Source organism: Lycorma delicatula, chromosome 4 (genome assembly GCF_047948215.1).
Source record: "Lycorma delicatula isolate Av1 chromosome 4, ASM4794821v1, whole genome shotgun sequence".
In the NCBI taxonomy this organism is placed as follows: Eukaryota; Metazoa; Arthropoda; class Insecta; order Hemiptera; family Fulgoridae; genus Lycorma; species Lycorma delicatula.
Window position 1 is genome coordinate 71030259 of NC_134458.1, and position 15365 is coordinate 71045623.

Genomic DNA, 15365 nt, shown 5'->3' on the forward strand with positions numbered 1-15365 from the left:
TCGGCCCATTTTCCACTGAAATCCGATTGACTACTTTGTTTTTAAATAAAGCTGTAGCTACGGTGGCGTTAATACGTAAGAACCGATAATTTATATAAGGTTATTCAATAGCGGTGAAGTTGAATTTAGAATGTTATTTAATTATTGTTTCGATCCAGATGAGAAACGGACCGAATTTTCTCAGAATTTACCTTTTTAAATAAAATATATTCTTCTCTTTTCAGTTAACAAGAATATTTTTGTTGTTTTTAATCGAAATCTTAAGGATTGAGCGATATCATGCTTGAATATCATATACCTTTTTTCCCATAGAATTTGTATCGTTATTATATTTTTATTTGTAGTAAATTATTTTTTAAAAAATTTTAATATCCATTTTTTGGATCAAAAATAGATATCCTTTTTCAGTTTATGAAATACGGACATCATTCGGGTGTAAATCTAAAGTTTACGCATTAAAAAAAAGAAATAAAAGAAAAGAAACAGCACTCGGGTTACCGTTGGTTTTATGAACTTCAATATTAACTGAATTTTTTAACTAAAATTTTCTGTTTATAAGTTGCATTTCAGTCGATAAAGCTAGTGCTAAGTTATTCAGCGCTGAATTAAGAACAGGCTAGGGTCTGGAATCTGTCCTTTTTGAGGGTTCCATCAGTAAAACGTATGTCTTAATAGTGTGCTATTTAAATAATACATTAGATTAGAATCGGGCATAATAGAAGCGATTTTATACTGTATGTGATTAAAAGATGCCTAATTTTTAAAATTATTAACCGTTTAATTTAGAAATTGTTCATTTGTTAATTATCTGTCTACCAAGAGGGATAGTTTTATTTTAAAATAAAATTGTCAAGACCTAGAAATTCAGTCAAGTAATACCTAATACTGTGGTAGCACGATAAATTGGGCTTCGGTACACGGTAACTGTAATATTTTCTATCTGCGGATTGAGGAAATTTTTTCTTTGTTATATCGATTTATCAGATGAGAAAGTTAGGCTTTATTTTAGCGTACGATAATAGTATAATATGGTACTTAAAATTACCGCCGTTAACTCGGAACAGAAATTGAATCGCCGGTGAATAAAGTTACCTTTGCATTCCGTGAATAATATTTAAAGATAAAAAAAACGTTCGTAAAAATGAAAACATCTCTTCGTTATTTGTAATCTTTTTAAAACGTTTTTGTAACTGTTAAATTTAAAATATTGAAATGAAGTGGATACAGCTGTAATTTATGTGAGTTAGGAATAATCAATAAAGATAAATGCAGAAAAACTAACAAAACAATAAATAAACCGAATTTTTTTTGTACGTAATGTTCAGTGCTGATTTCAAATTTGATTTTAATTTAAAAGTATTTGAGTTAAATTGTTTCTTTTGAGTGACATATATCTGGATGTTAAGGACTTATTGAAAAACGTAATTTTATATTATTTTTTAAGCCTATAGTAACTATGTCATAAGACTCCGTGGCGGAATGGTAGTATCTATGTCTTTTATCCGGAAGGTTTTAGTTTCGAATCCCGCTCAGGCTTAATATTTTTCCACACGCTTGAAAAACCGATTAGGATACTGTCATGGAACACAGGCGTGTAGTTACCAATAAAAATTACAACCAGTGCACGAATTAAAACTACAAAGCTATATGGAAATCTGAAACATGTAGGAGAAAGACCTAAAATCAATGTTTATTTATAAAATAATCAATTTTTGGAATAATATTATATTATTGTTATTATAATATATATATTAAAAGAAATGGAAGGTTTATGGAAGTCGATAGAACCTCTACCGTAGGACCAAATATATAACTATGTATTTGCATGTAAGCCTTCTTATACAGGCCAAAACTTCATTCAGAAATTACGACATGATGTTAGCAACTATAATAGTATAAAAATATTTGTTCATCCGTTAGGTTTTTTTTGTAAATCACCCGAACAAATTTAAAAAATTCTGGATAACTTCCGGTTTTTCTGAAGTAATTTTGCTGACAACGTTTATGTAAAATTCCGTAGTAAAATTCAGTGTTTATAAATTCCGTAGTGTTAAAGAGGTTTGGATCCCTTTCCTCTTAAAGAGCCCCTTTGATTAAAAATAATGAAGTGTCTGGAATATTCTAATCGGTTTTTTCATAACTACTACTATGAAATAAATACTAGACGTGCTTTATCTTTGCCGATGACTCTGAAGCTGCATAACTCGCCTCTCAGTAACGGAAAAATCGAGGGTGGTATTATATTACCCGATATTTTTCTGTTATTTTATGACATTTTTTCAAAATATTTGAATTTGAAGTATCCCTTTTTGACTATTTTTTAATTAACGTGGATTTTTGCTTACAAGAAATGCACAACAAATATTTTACTAGCATGTTCTACACGCAGTCTAATAACTAATATTACTTTTCAATATATATAGCGCTATAGCACAGTTATAGCTCTGCTATATATATATATATATATATATATATATATATATATGTACTATATTTTGACCAAACTCAGTCAGATTAATTCTATACATGGGGCATTGGTGCCATTCAATTTTCAACTTAAAAGGTCAAGGGGATGAGGCTGTACAACAAGGTTACCCTCAGTATCTCGAGATGTCACCTAATTAAGATCATATTTGTCTTATGCGTATTCGTTAACAATTAAAAGACAGCAATAGCTGCTAAAAAACTTTTACAAAATCGCACTCCCACTCCAAAAAAATGTTCTAAACTTTGAAGCTTTGTTGTGATCGCTGTGATGGTTGTTTTTCATTGCGGTTTCTTCTGTTGTCGTCTAATTACGCATATAAATTAATTTTTACCAAATTGGGGGCCCCAAACCTCTCCCCCTCAAGTAGCCGAACCCGACCAAAAGTTCTGCATTTTTTAACATTTTTCTTCTTTCCCTTTTTTTATTGTAATCAAGACTGCTTTAAAAACAAAAATCACGAATTTTTTAACAATTTTCTGTTTCCCCCTTTTTAATCAAGACGGCTTTAAAACAAATTTTTTTATAAAATTGAATTTGACTCCCACTTTGGGTTTCGCGCAAAAAGTAACAAATATGGTCGTGTGAGGTATCAATTTATACACTTTCAAGGGTGCTGAAGATGATTTTAATATTTAAAGTTGTTGAAAAAGCTTTTTTTTAAGTAATACCGGATTGATATTTGCGGTTTTAACTTCAAGCCAATATCATTATCTTGTAATTATGTGTGATTTTTTCAATATGTTATTGATATATTAATTATACATATTTATTATATTATTTATTTTATTTATTAATAGCCGCGTGACTGGAAAGTCCTAAAATTGTGGTGTCAGTACTCGGATTTTTTTTCATTGTACTCGCCAAACTAGAGTATTTTGGACAGCATCTGGTTGTCGGATGTTTTTCAATATTTCGGTCAAGAATGGTTATTTTTATCATTTTGAAAAACTGTTATATCCGTTTTAACAGACCGAGTAAGAGAAAGTGTTTAAGTTATAAAAATAAACTAATATAAATGTCAGGCATAATTTTATACTCGTATATTTTAATAAAAATGTAATCTCCTAATTCGCGTTAAAAAAAGTAGTCCCTCCAAGTTATATGGCGCTGTTTAGTTTAAATATGAATCGAGTTTTATAATTTAATTACAATTATTGTACGGAATGGTACTTATACGCGTTTATTTGGAAAGTTACTTAACTGAACTGCACTCATTTCTTAACTTATTCAACGATCGTAAAATTTCTCATCAAAAGTTCGCGTAACTTTAATATTATTATTTTATTTAATTTTGTAAAATTAAAAATTGAGACGTAAATAATATATCAGTATTGAAAAAGTAAAATCAATAATAATATAGCTTTTATTATCGTGTGAAAATTCAGCTACATCATAAAAAATAGAAGTAATTTTATTTTTAAAAAAATAGGAGAAAAATTACAACCTACTAGAACTGAGTACGTTCAGAAAGACTGAAATAAAAACTAAGTTCCCCTACAATATTTATTTAAAAAAAAATTGAAGTTGACGCTAGAATGTTATCTTACTTTCAATATAAAAAGCAATAAATATTGTATTGGCAATTTACTAAACTACCTTAAAAATCTAATAATCTTTTGCTCCAACTTCATCATAAGAGCTAAATATTGGACGAATAAACTCTGTCTTAAGTGTAACTGTATGTTTGTTCGTACGTAGAACTATTTACCGGATTTAAAATCAGTCTTAATTTAATTCTTTTTTTTAAAATTTTAATCCTAGTTTATCAGATATACTTTAATTTTTTAAATAAATAGTGAAAAAATATCTTTTTTTATCTAATGATCTTTTTTCACCTTTAACCTATAGTGCTATAAAAACTACTGGAACTAACACAGAACTGTTAATTAGGTCATTTCCTTTTTGAAAATTTTTTGGGATTTCTGATAGAACTCGTTAGATTAGTTGTAATATTTTACAGCTAAGCAATTAACGGTCATTACGTTACATGACTGTAGCAGGAATTTTATTTTTATTGATACTATTCGTTTGAACGAATTGTCGTTTTTTCAATTTCTAACAAGTGTGAATAAATGAAAGTACGTATAAGACGAAAGTAAAAGAAATAATAAATAGATGTATATTTTCAGTTTTTTAGTTGGGGTGCTTTTGCAGTAGCATGATTGAGGTCAATGGCGAAAGTTCTTAAAACGCTGGATGCATATTAAAGGTCCTGTTTTTAGCCGTACTTTGTTTCGCTTTGAGTCTATAACCGAAATGTAATATATATACATGTAAAGAAATCTACAAAAGATTCTAATTAGGTTTATTATTGGAATAAGTGGCAGACTGGTTACTTTCTAATGATAAACCTTCCCGTATTCTAACTTATCCTGAATATAACAAAATAAATTTGACCCATTCATTACCGTCAAGTGTTGATCACGCCGAACGATTTATAATTCGGACGGACATTTCACCACCCACAAAATTGTGAAGATGAATAAGGATTTTGCCTTAAGGAAACCTGGGCCTGTTCTAAAATTGGATTTTTAATTTTTGGAAGAAAATAAATTTTTTGTACTGTTTATTTAAGCTGAAAATACAAAGTTATCGATTAGAAATATAGTGTTCCTGTACCGGGTAAAACTGTGTGATCACCAGAGATTACGGGTTAAGGCGCCCACCGATTTGAGGGGTCCTTGATCCCTTCTTCCGAAGTTATGTATTAGGTTCTACGGGTTAGGTTAGAATCTCTTTCGAGTCGATTCAAATGACGGGTAGGCTTTTGCAGCCTGTGCATCCTAGAGGCGATGCGGTAGGATACGACCCGCTTAAGGTCTGTGGAATTTGTTTCTTTAAGTGGTTGTCCGATAAGCCTACTGCTGCTGCTGCTGTGTCTATCGGATAAAGTTATCCCGCTTAATCTCATTAAATAGAATATAATACCTATAGTAACTATGACGATTAAAAAGACGATGACCTGGAATTCGCATGCAATGTGACAGTACAGCTTTCGTGCAAAGACAAATAATAGCCGATTTCCCTATGACCTCGCAGTTCCAGAGAAGCTCGGCGGCTAATCCTATTTAGAGCGCACAATCAAACATCGATCTTTTGATGTTCAATCGAATGACGACTTGATCGATCAAACCGTCATCGGTTTAATTAGATAATCCACCGGATTCATCCCAAAAAACGTTTTAGGTTAAGATTAAAAATTTAATTTCCTTCCTTTATTTCAATTTTTCTTCTTTTGTCCGCATCACGAATTAAAATCTACGCATCCACGTTTTGAGAAATCTGCATATGAGCTTGGAAAGGTCGAGAAATTGAAATATTTTGGAATTAACATTTCTAGAAAGCAGTCATGGCCTAAAAAAACCGTCTCAACAGATTTTCTCCTCCATTGAATTGACTCGTGAAAAAAGAATGCTCAAATTTATCTGAAATTTAATTTAGTTATCTTTAAATATTAATATCAAAGTATCTAGGAAATTTATGCGGCTTAAATTTTTTAAATTTGATTACATTTTAAAACAAAAGGTGTAAGTATTTTTTTTTATTATGCTTCCTATTGAAGCATAATTTGTGTTCATTTGTATGAAAGAAATGCAATTCTTTGCTTATTCTTCACTCATGTCACCTAGGTCTCTATAATAAGTTTTACTTTATGTATATATGTACATATATATATATATATATATGTCAATACATTAATAAGTTAAGGTAAAAAAAGTTCGTCTTACCAAATGTCCTTGTATAACTTGTTTTATTCCTCCAAGAATTTCACCGAAATATTCTTCTTCTTGACTGATATGAGTCGGTAGTAACATTGAGCCAGAGTTTAAAAAATTTTTTTGTTTCAGTATAGGATTTTCAATTATCGGTAAATCCCTTTGTATGCATGTTTTAGATATCTCTTCATCTTTTAATTTTTGTCTAGTATCTACTGTGTTCAGCGGCGATACATAACTTTTATCATACAGAACTGGCATACTCGATCCTAAACTGGAATCAGATTTAGAGCTGAATAAACGGTTTTCAGATCCTATTTTTTCTTTAATATCTAGTTCGTCTTTTTTTGCGTCCGTATCTCTCTTCTGTAAGCTTTCTAATTGTTTCGATTCTGAAAAAAATAATTGACTATCTTTATGCTGAAGTAAATCGGATGGTGGAGATTGTAACGTATCCCTATTAAATGTAACACTTTTTGCGAATTTACTGTGGCGTGCTGCATAACCTTCGAACGTCTGCGCTCGCATCAGTCTTCTCATTTCGGTTTGCGATTTGGTCGCGGTAGTAGTTCTTGAATCACTTATTTCAGTTTTCTGTTGTAGTAGGGACGATGAAGATAATTTTTTCAAAATGCTTTTTAAATTTTGTCTTTCCTCGGTTTCATTGCTTTCGGGTGACGGTAAATTCGGATACGGTGGTGTACTATCGTTACTTGTTTGCTTCGTTAAATCGTCTCTTATTTTAGCATTTTCTCTAACCGCCCTTAATTGCTGATTTCTTAAGACTACTTCTATCGCGGTTGCTTCAGAATGGCTTCTTGTTAAATTTGCGGGATTTAACATTAAACTCAATTCCCCAGAATCAGGAGGACCTCCTCCAGAATCCAAGCTAGAACTTCTGATATATACGCTATTCTCTAACTCCGCAAGTTTTTGCCTTTCGTTAAGAATCTTTAACTGTTTAACGAAAGGTAATCCCGAGTATTCCGGCGATAAATCTTCTATCGATTCGTAGAATTTAGATTTCTGAAAGCTTAACGAATCGGATTTCGATGATACATTTTTTGTCGACGTAACTTGTTTTTCGACCGACCGAGAAATACTTTCTTTTCTTGAAACGGTTTCTTTATCGATTTTAATAGTTTCTGTTGTAGAACTACTAACGCTGTCTTTTGATGCAGAATGGAATTTTCCTATATTAGTTTTATCTTGAGCAATTTGAATCGGTTCGATTTCCATTTGTTTTGAACTCGTTTCGTTTTTCTTATCCGTTAAAATTTCATCCTTTTTTAGAGTACAGTCTTCTTTTATATTTTCTTCTTTCGTTTTTGAAACGTCTAAAGGTGAAGTTTTACTAATTTCCGTCGATTGTAATTTTATTTTATTGTTTAAAATCGACGAAAGAGGTTTATTTTCTTTACTACTCGATCCGCTGCTACTTCCGTTTAATTTTGTCACTGTTTTTATTTCAGTTTTCGATTTGGATTGGATGTCCGGCGGGGCGCTTTGTCCCACGGTTTTCTTTGGGAATTTCCATAGTTGTCTAACCGATGTAATTTGGTCTTTTCCTTTACTGCTGCTGCAACTGCTATCGATATCGCTACTGTTACTAGTGCTCGCTTCGCTTGGCACGCTAACATCGGCTGTAATTGTTTCCGCTACCGTTTTATTCGTTTCGTTGTTATCGGTTTCGGTTAATTTATTTTTTTTATCGATGTCACCCGTATCATGTGACATCTCGGTACCGTCTGTTCGTGATACATGAGCTTTATCTACGCTACTTTCATCCGACGTTTGATCCGAGGTATTATCTTTTGAAATTTCTTTAGATTTTTTTCTGGGTTTTGGAAACGGAGACGATTTCATTTGGGTCCGTACCGTAGTAGCCAGTACCTGAGCCGTTCCGGCCGCTGTATTTTGCACGGTCAGTTTTTCTTTGTCTTCCTTTTGCTTCAAAAACAATAGCCGTTGAAGCAACGGCAATCCGGCGTGCATAGGTTCCGGTTCTTTTTTTTCTTCTTCCGTTACGTTCGTCGATGATACCGATAGGGATTTCTGCTGACGGTCAGAAGTCGTAGTCGTAACGGTCGCAACGGTAGCTATCGAAGCGGCAGCTTTTTGTTCAGTGTTTTTAGCTTCTTCGGCATCTTGTTTTTCTTTTAATAATTTTAACCGTTGTAGCAAAGGTAAACCGGCACCGATAACTTCGTGAGCGGGTTCTTCTTCTTGAGATGTCTCATCGCTCCAGACATGTGGCATTCTACTGAGTACACCTTTACCGTTTCCTTCTGACTGAGTGTTCGTCAACGGTTGCAATTCTAAACATTCGTCCTTTGATCTGCAACAAAAGATATAAGTTAAATGAAAATATAATGAATTAATCTTTACGTAGTAGTTAAGAAGGTATCATTGAAATATTAAACAAAAACAAGAGATAAATATTGAAAATGAAAAAAACACGACTGCCGAAAAAAACATTGCTGACAAATAATGCTGTTTATAATATAGGATAATCGAAGAGCGTGAGGGTGACGGTTTATATATTTTTTTCAAATTTATTAAATCTGTTTAAACGTATATATAGCCGATGACACTCCCGGTAACGTAAGGATTCCAACACGGGGTTATATATCTGAATCGGTTCAGCCGTTGAGCTGCTACGGTGGAACAAACGAACAAACTTACATACATACATATACCCTAAATTCATTACACTTCTTTTTGGGCAGTCGTGTAAATAACAGAAAGGGATTATTAGTTAATAATTAGCAATAACATTGTGGCGCAGAGCGGACAAATGCTGGTGCGCCGGGCGGCAGCACACAACTGTCCATGGCTCTCTCCCGCCGGTAGCAGTCTGTTGTCAATTAATTTACAAATTATTTAATTTAATTTCTAAGCGTAAATTATTTTTATTTATATTTTATAGATGTATTTATATTTATTTATTAATTTTATTAATAAAAGAAAGGATTGTTAGTTAATATTTAGCAGTAAAAAGAACACGCTTACATGATCGAATATGCTGCCCGTCAGAAAATCATAAGATTTTTTAAAATGTTTATAAACAAATATCGGGTGGGGCTGTGTCGGGGGGCACGGCCGTTGGTTTAACGTGAAACTTTGCAAACCTTGGATGAAGTTCCTCCGAGCTACAGGCCGACCAACTTATCTGTAGAGTTAATTCCATTCTTATCAAAAGACAGCGTTAGTAGTTCTACGACAGAAACTATTAAAATCGATAAAGAAACCGTTTCGAGAAAAGAAAGTATTTCTCGGTCGGTCGAAAAACAAGTTACGTCGACAAAAAATGTATCATCGAAATCCGATTCGTTAAGCTTTCAGAAATCTAAATTCTACGAATCGATAGAAGATTTATCGCCGGAATACTCGGGATTACCTTTCGTTAAACAGTTAAAGATTCTTAACGAAAGGCAAAAACTTGCGGAGTTAGAGAATAGCGTATATATCAGAAGTTCTAGCTTGGATTCTGGAGGAGGTCCTCCTGATTCTGGGGAATTGAGTTTAATGTTAAATCCCGCAAATTTAACAAGAAGCCATTCTGAAGCAACCGCGATAGAAGTAGTCTTAAGAAATCAGCAATTAAGGGCGGTTAGAGAAAATGCTAAAATAAGGGACGATTTAACGACGCAAACAAGTAACGATAGTACACCACCGTATCCGAATTTACCGTCACCCGAAAGCAATGAAACCGAGGAAAGACAAAATTTAAAAAGCATTTTGAAAAAATTATCTTCATCGTCCCTACTACAACAGAAAACTGAAATAAGTGATTCAAGAACTACTACCGCGACCAAATCGCAAACCGAAATGAGAAGACTGATGCGAGCGCAGACGTTCGAAGGTTATGCAGCACGCCACAGTGCACATTATTTTCACTAGAAGAACATGTCCTGAAAGTTTATCAGTTTCTTCGTGGGACACTCGGTATGTATAATTATAGCAGACATTATTGGGAGCATTAATAAAGCATAAGATTATTAAGATATTCTAAGATTTTCAACAGAGTGATTTTATCTTTTGCACGAGGAAGCTGTGCTAATACCGCATTGAGAGAGAGGTTTACTGAAAGATTTTAAATAAATTTTATTTTTTAATTAATTTCACTGTTTATTATAGCGCCCCGTCCAAATAGAATTTGTAAATATAATTTCTTTAAAAAACTGTTTACTCGTACTATTGCTTAAAATAATTTTGATACTATAACAGCAGACGAGAGATTTAATTTTCTTTTAAAGTCGTCAAAATAACTACCTATACGACCTGAAATTTGATCAGGGTAAAGATCTGTATTATATTATTTCTTTGAACTTGTGGGGCTCAGAAATTGCATTTGCAAAAAAAGGGCATAGAAATTTATTTTCAGAGTATTTTTTATTTGTTTATAGTTATTTAAATGATTTCATCTTGTGAAACAGAATAGGCGGTAATTTGATATTTTCCGTTTTTTTCTGTAATTTTTTTTATAGTTCTTCGTTACATAATAATAGTAATTTAATTTCTAGTTCTTTCTTTTATTAGCTACTATTAGCTACATTATAGTTGGGTTATATCTTTGCCGACGAGCATAAAGTAAATGTCGCTTCATAATATCAGTTTATATATATATAAGTATACTCGTATACATAAAATAATATACAAAATATAAAAATGTAACATATCTTATTAGGCAGAACATTAGATAAAATAGTATTAATTAATGTTACAATATTATTTCATAAGAGAAGGCACAAGGCGAGTCATTTTAATATGAAAATGAATGTACATCTCGTATTGACCGTTAATATTTAACCACTCTTTCAATTTCAAATACTACAACATCTGCTCCATAATAATGGAAGTATTAATTCATCTATAACATTTTTATTCTGCTTCTTAAAAAAAGACAATATCAGTTTTATTAATAAAAAAAAAATCATTCTTGAGTAGATCTATTCTTTGGAAAATGACCGGCAATTGGAAATCTGTCGGTCAAAAACTTCCAAACTGGGGGAAGATAATCAGAAAAGATTAGTTACTAAACAATTATGGAACACTTTTAAACATTTTCGTTAATTTAATATAGGGGTAAATTGAGTTAGTGTATGAACTTCTTTTTTTAAAAATAAAATAGTAATGAAATGAAATTTGCATTGGTTAACAGAAAAGTGATCGTGAAATAAAATACAAGCCATATTATTATGAAGCGATTTGTTAAGCATCAAACGTATCAAGGAAAATATAACTTGAAACGGTGTTGTAGCAGTTCTGCGATTCACTCTGTGAAGGGAAAGCGTGAAAAACCGTCACACGACACTGATGATCCCATCGTTATACGATGTTTACTGAAGTGCCAAAAAAGACAGATGACTTGGCTAGCTAGTACAGGGTAGCTGTCATCTATTCATTACTTTATTACTACTATTATTATTAATATTACGTACACACTATAAGGCTGCAGATGTCGATACTCATGCTATATTACAATTATTATCATTTAGTAAACACCCAATGAATATTTTTTCGCAAAAAAAAAAAAAAAACAATATTTGATGTATAACACGAATAAAAAAATGTAGATATTATGTTATGTTATAAAAAATTATATTATCTCTTTTAAGATCTTTTAGCTCCTCTGCATGTCGATTTAATTTTAAGAGGACCAAATAAAAATTTATTCACAACAGGGGCATTACGCATTAAAAATTATATTTCCTGTATCGAATAGAAGCACTGTATAAACGTATTATTGTATATAACGTATATACAACTAAGGATACGTTAATTATTTTCCTTTTCACTATATGTTAGTCTTTGTTAGGCTACGGATACATAAAGTACCTAAGCTTCAAAAAGCATCGGTCAGAATTATTTTCTTGAGAGTAATGATGTTCATCATACAGTTAGCCGCTGTTGTAAACAAAGGAAAGGTATCATTCGCAGGTCAGAATATTACCTGCATTCGGTAATATTAGCACGCCGAAATGCAAAATTATTATGCGTTGGACGAAGTGAGAAGGCAACGGGAAACCGTTTATTTTTTTCTAGTATTCCGGGAACGGGAGCTTGTTGTTCTTGAGAACGGTTTTGTAATTTTTGACGATGACTTGTGCCTCATGTCTGTGTAATTTTGATAAAAAGTGTTGTTGATGATTTCATATATATATATATAGTTCTGTATAAATCGCATTTGTGTAGAGTACCTTGTCGGTTCACCTTTTTTCTTATAAAACGTATGTTTCATTAATACGAGAATCTTTTTGTCGTTCTGACAATTCTAGTAGATATAAAGATTACTTTCAAATTTATATTTTACAAAAATCAATCGTTTATCTTTGAATTTATTTTATAGAATTAAGACGCAAGTAGACTGAACTGAAAAAAAAAAGTAGGTTTATACTTTACGGAGGATATAAGAATAAAAATATGGTAGAGGAATTTATATATAAAATAAAAGAATCTGTAAAGTCTTTGAGAAAAATTGTTTCTCACACGTGAAAATAAAAGTAATGAAAAAGTAAACGAAGTAAGAGAAGTGAATAATTATATTTTAGGAGATAAAAAGATAAAACGGATCGATAGAGCGGGTATACTTAGGAGAACGATGAATTAAAAAAATAAACGAGTAAATGACAAAATGGAAAGATGGTTGGCATTTGAAACGATTAAAAAGTATTTTAAAAAATGGAATTCGAAAATAAAACGAACAAATGTGTAATCGGTTTTCACATACGGTTGTGAAATAACATATTCGATAAAAAATGTACGAAGTGTCCGTTTGTCCACGAGAAGGGTGGAGAAGAAATACGCATAACATTAAAATCGAAGACAAAGAGAAAAGCGGTTGGATTACAGAACAGTTATGGTTTACGATGTGAACCCTGAATAAACCGAGTTACGGGCTAAAAGAGTAGTAGAGTGGAAACTTTGCGATGTACGTTGACGATGTAGAAGGCCAAAAAAACGGGTTAGACTGATGATGTAGGGCGTACAACAGGAATAAGCGAATAAAAGTGACGGAGGACAAGTCTTTTATTTTGTTAAGAAATCTGGAATAAGTTTACATAAAGAATAGAAAATCAGTAGACCAAAATATAATCAAAAGGAGAAAATAAGAGCGGAGATCCACGAAAACGATTTCAAAATACCGTTTTTCTTTTTTAATAATTGTTTTGTATAAAATTGTGGCTTCCGATAAAAAATATATTTACACAAGATGCGTTTATTATATTCATCTAGATCCGACTGTTACCTATTCTGAGGAAGATAAAGAAATTATCTAATGTTCTATAAGATTCAAATTTTGAATTCTGATGAATTTTTACTTCTACTATTCTTATAAGTGGCCGTTTTCGTATAAGAATTCTGGAATAACTAGAAAATATTGATTATCGAATTATTTAAAAAAAAAACAATGATAAAGGTACGCGATAAACAAATGATTTTTATAAAATAAATTTTGATTTTTTTAAATTTTTGGTTAATTGTAACAGTAAATAACAATATTTACTGTACATTGTATTATAAAAAAACGCCTATACATTTACGTAAAAAAAAATATTATTGCACTGATAGTTTATAAACAAATAATAAAGAAGAAAATAAAGAGAGAGACGCCTCGTATTATTGATCTGAAATACTAATTAACAAGGTGTTAGAAGTTATAAAGAAAAATATAACCTATTTAATTAGAATTTCATAGTACACACATGAAGACCTGTCTGCCTTCAGGGGCTATCATCGATTTTTCTCTGTAGTAGTGGAGTAGCTGAGAACAACACTCGTTTACACTTTAATGTTATTTGAAAGTTTGTATTTTCATGTAGTTCTGAAGTAAATTAATTGGGCATAGGGACATTATTTGGGTATATAAATTTATTTTCATTATAAATATTTTTTCCTTTTTTTGTCGTTATATTACATTTATTAATTTAAAGAGAATTTGAAAATCTATAAGAAAGTGTTTTTTGCCCCAGTTTTGCTAGATTTTTTTGACAAAGATAGGGGGTGGGATTTGGTTGGTTTTTAATGATGTCGCTGCTGACGCCAATGTATAGCCGAGCAGTTATAGCAAGGCGCTTGTGGAAGAGAGTAAATGTACGGCTGTAAGAAGAGGAGAAAGCGCCTTGCTAGAACGGCTTTACTACACAAGAGTTTAGCAGTTAACTACGAAAATAATTTTTCAGTTCCACTCTGTCATACCATACTTTAGTGTATCACTAGTACATCCTTGAGCTAATTAATTTGAACTGTAAAATTCAGTTATTTACAAATATATTAAAAAAGAATTAGGGCAAACATTGTTTTTATATATTTACTTTTTCAACTTTTATTAGTATCTCGAGGATAATTTGATTAATTTTTTATATAATTATTATTGAAAAAAAAAATGAATTGTAGAGCAAATAAGTTTTTCTTCTGCGGTACAGTCACATTTTATTAGGTTCACGGTTGACCAAAGATTCTTAGTTGCGTTCATATCAGATGAATTGCTCGGCCTGTAAAAAACCGAAATACTATGTTCATTAAATTATTACTATTAATTAATATTTTTTTTTTTTATGATAGCGAGCATAATTCTTCTGATGAATCCAACAAAGATTGTCTCCAGCACGTTTAGGTTATATTCTGAACAACAAGTCGCCTTAAAGTATAAATCTATTTTAAATTATTATCACACGACGGCGTGATGGTGATGATGGTGGTGGTAATGGTGATGTTGATGGTGATCTAAACTCTGTAAAAGGTCAGCTATTTCGAAGCAAAGAAGATTGTAAACCCACGAAAGCCTAGAGCAACAAAAACTTATGCTCAGGCTGCAGCTACAGTTCCTGCTCCAATTGCTGTTGATACAGACCAGCTGCTAGGCAAACTTGCACCCACATTGGCTACCATGATTGAGAGAATAATAGACAATAGAATGAAGTGTCTCACTCATAAGGAATTTACAAAACCTTTGATAAAAGTACAGCCTCCAGTGAATAAGCCGACTTAGAACAAAAGTGCTCTTGAACAGAAGAAGACAGATACCTAGTCAGAGGTCCAAGTTCGTCTGCGTGACCTATTGGATAATGGTGCGAGGAAAGTGTCTGCTTTGCAGTGTTCTATGGAGGATTCCAAGCCTCCAGCAATCTCCTGTACAACCGAGATGGCCTCTAAAT

The 15365-nt window shown here is 32.0% G+C and overlaps 1 protein-coding gene and 1 long non-coding RNA gene across 3 annotated transcripts in view; one reads left to right on the forward strand and one right to left on the reverse strand.

Moving 5' to 3' along the window:
• The window catches only part of LOC142323540 (uncharacterized), a 570462-nt gene that overhangs the window by 13229 nt on the left and 541868 nt on the right, over window positions 1-15365 (reverse strand). Inside the window, exon 13 of the mRNA XM_075363315.1 lies at window positions 6217-8542. Coding sequence (XP_075219430.1) covers window positions 6217-8542 — 2326 coding nt within the window. The remainder of the gene's footprint in view (window positions 1-6216; window positions 8543-15365) is intronic.
• LOC142323541 (uncharacterized) overlaps window positions 1-15365 on the forward strand; it is a 559373-nt gene that overhangs the window by 4160 nt on the left and 539848 nt on the right. The gene's annotated exons all lie outside the window — the stretch shown is intronic.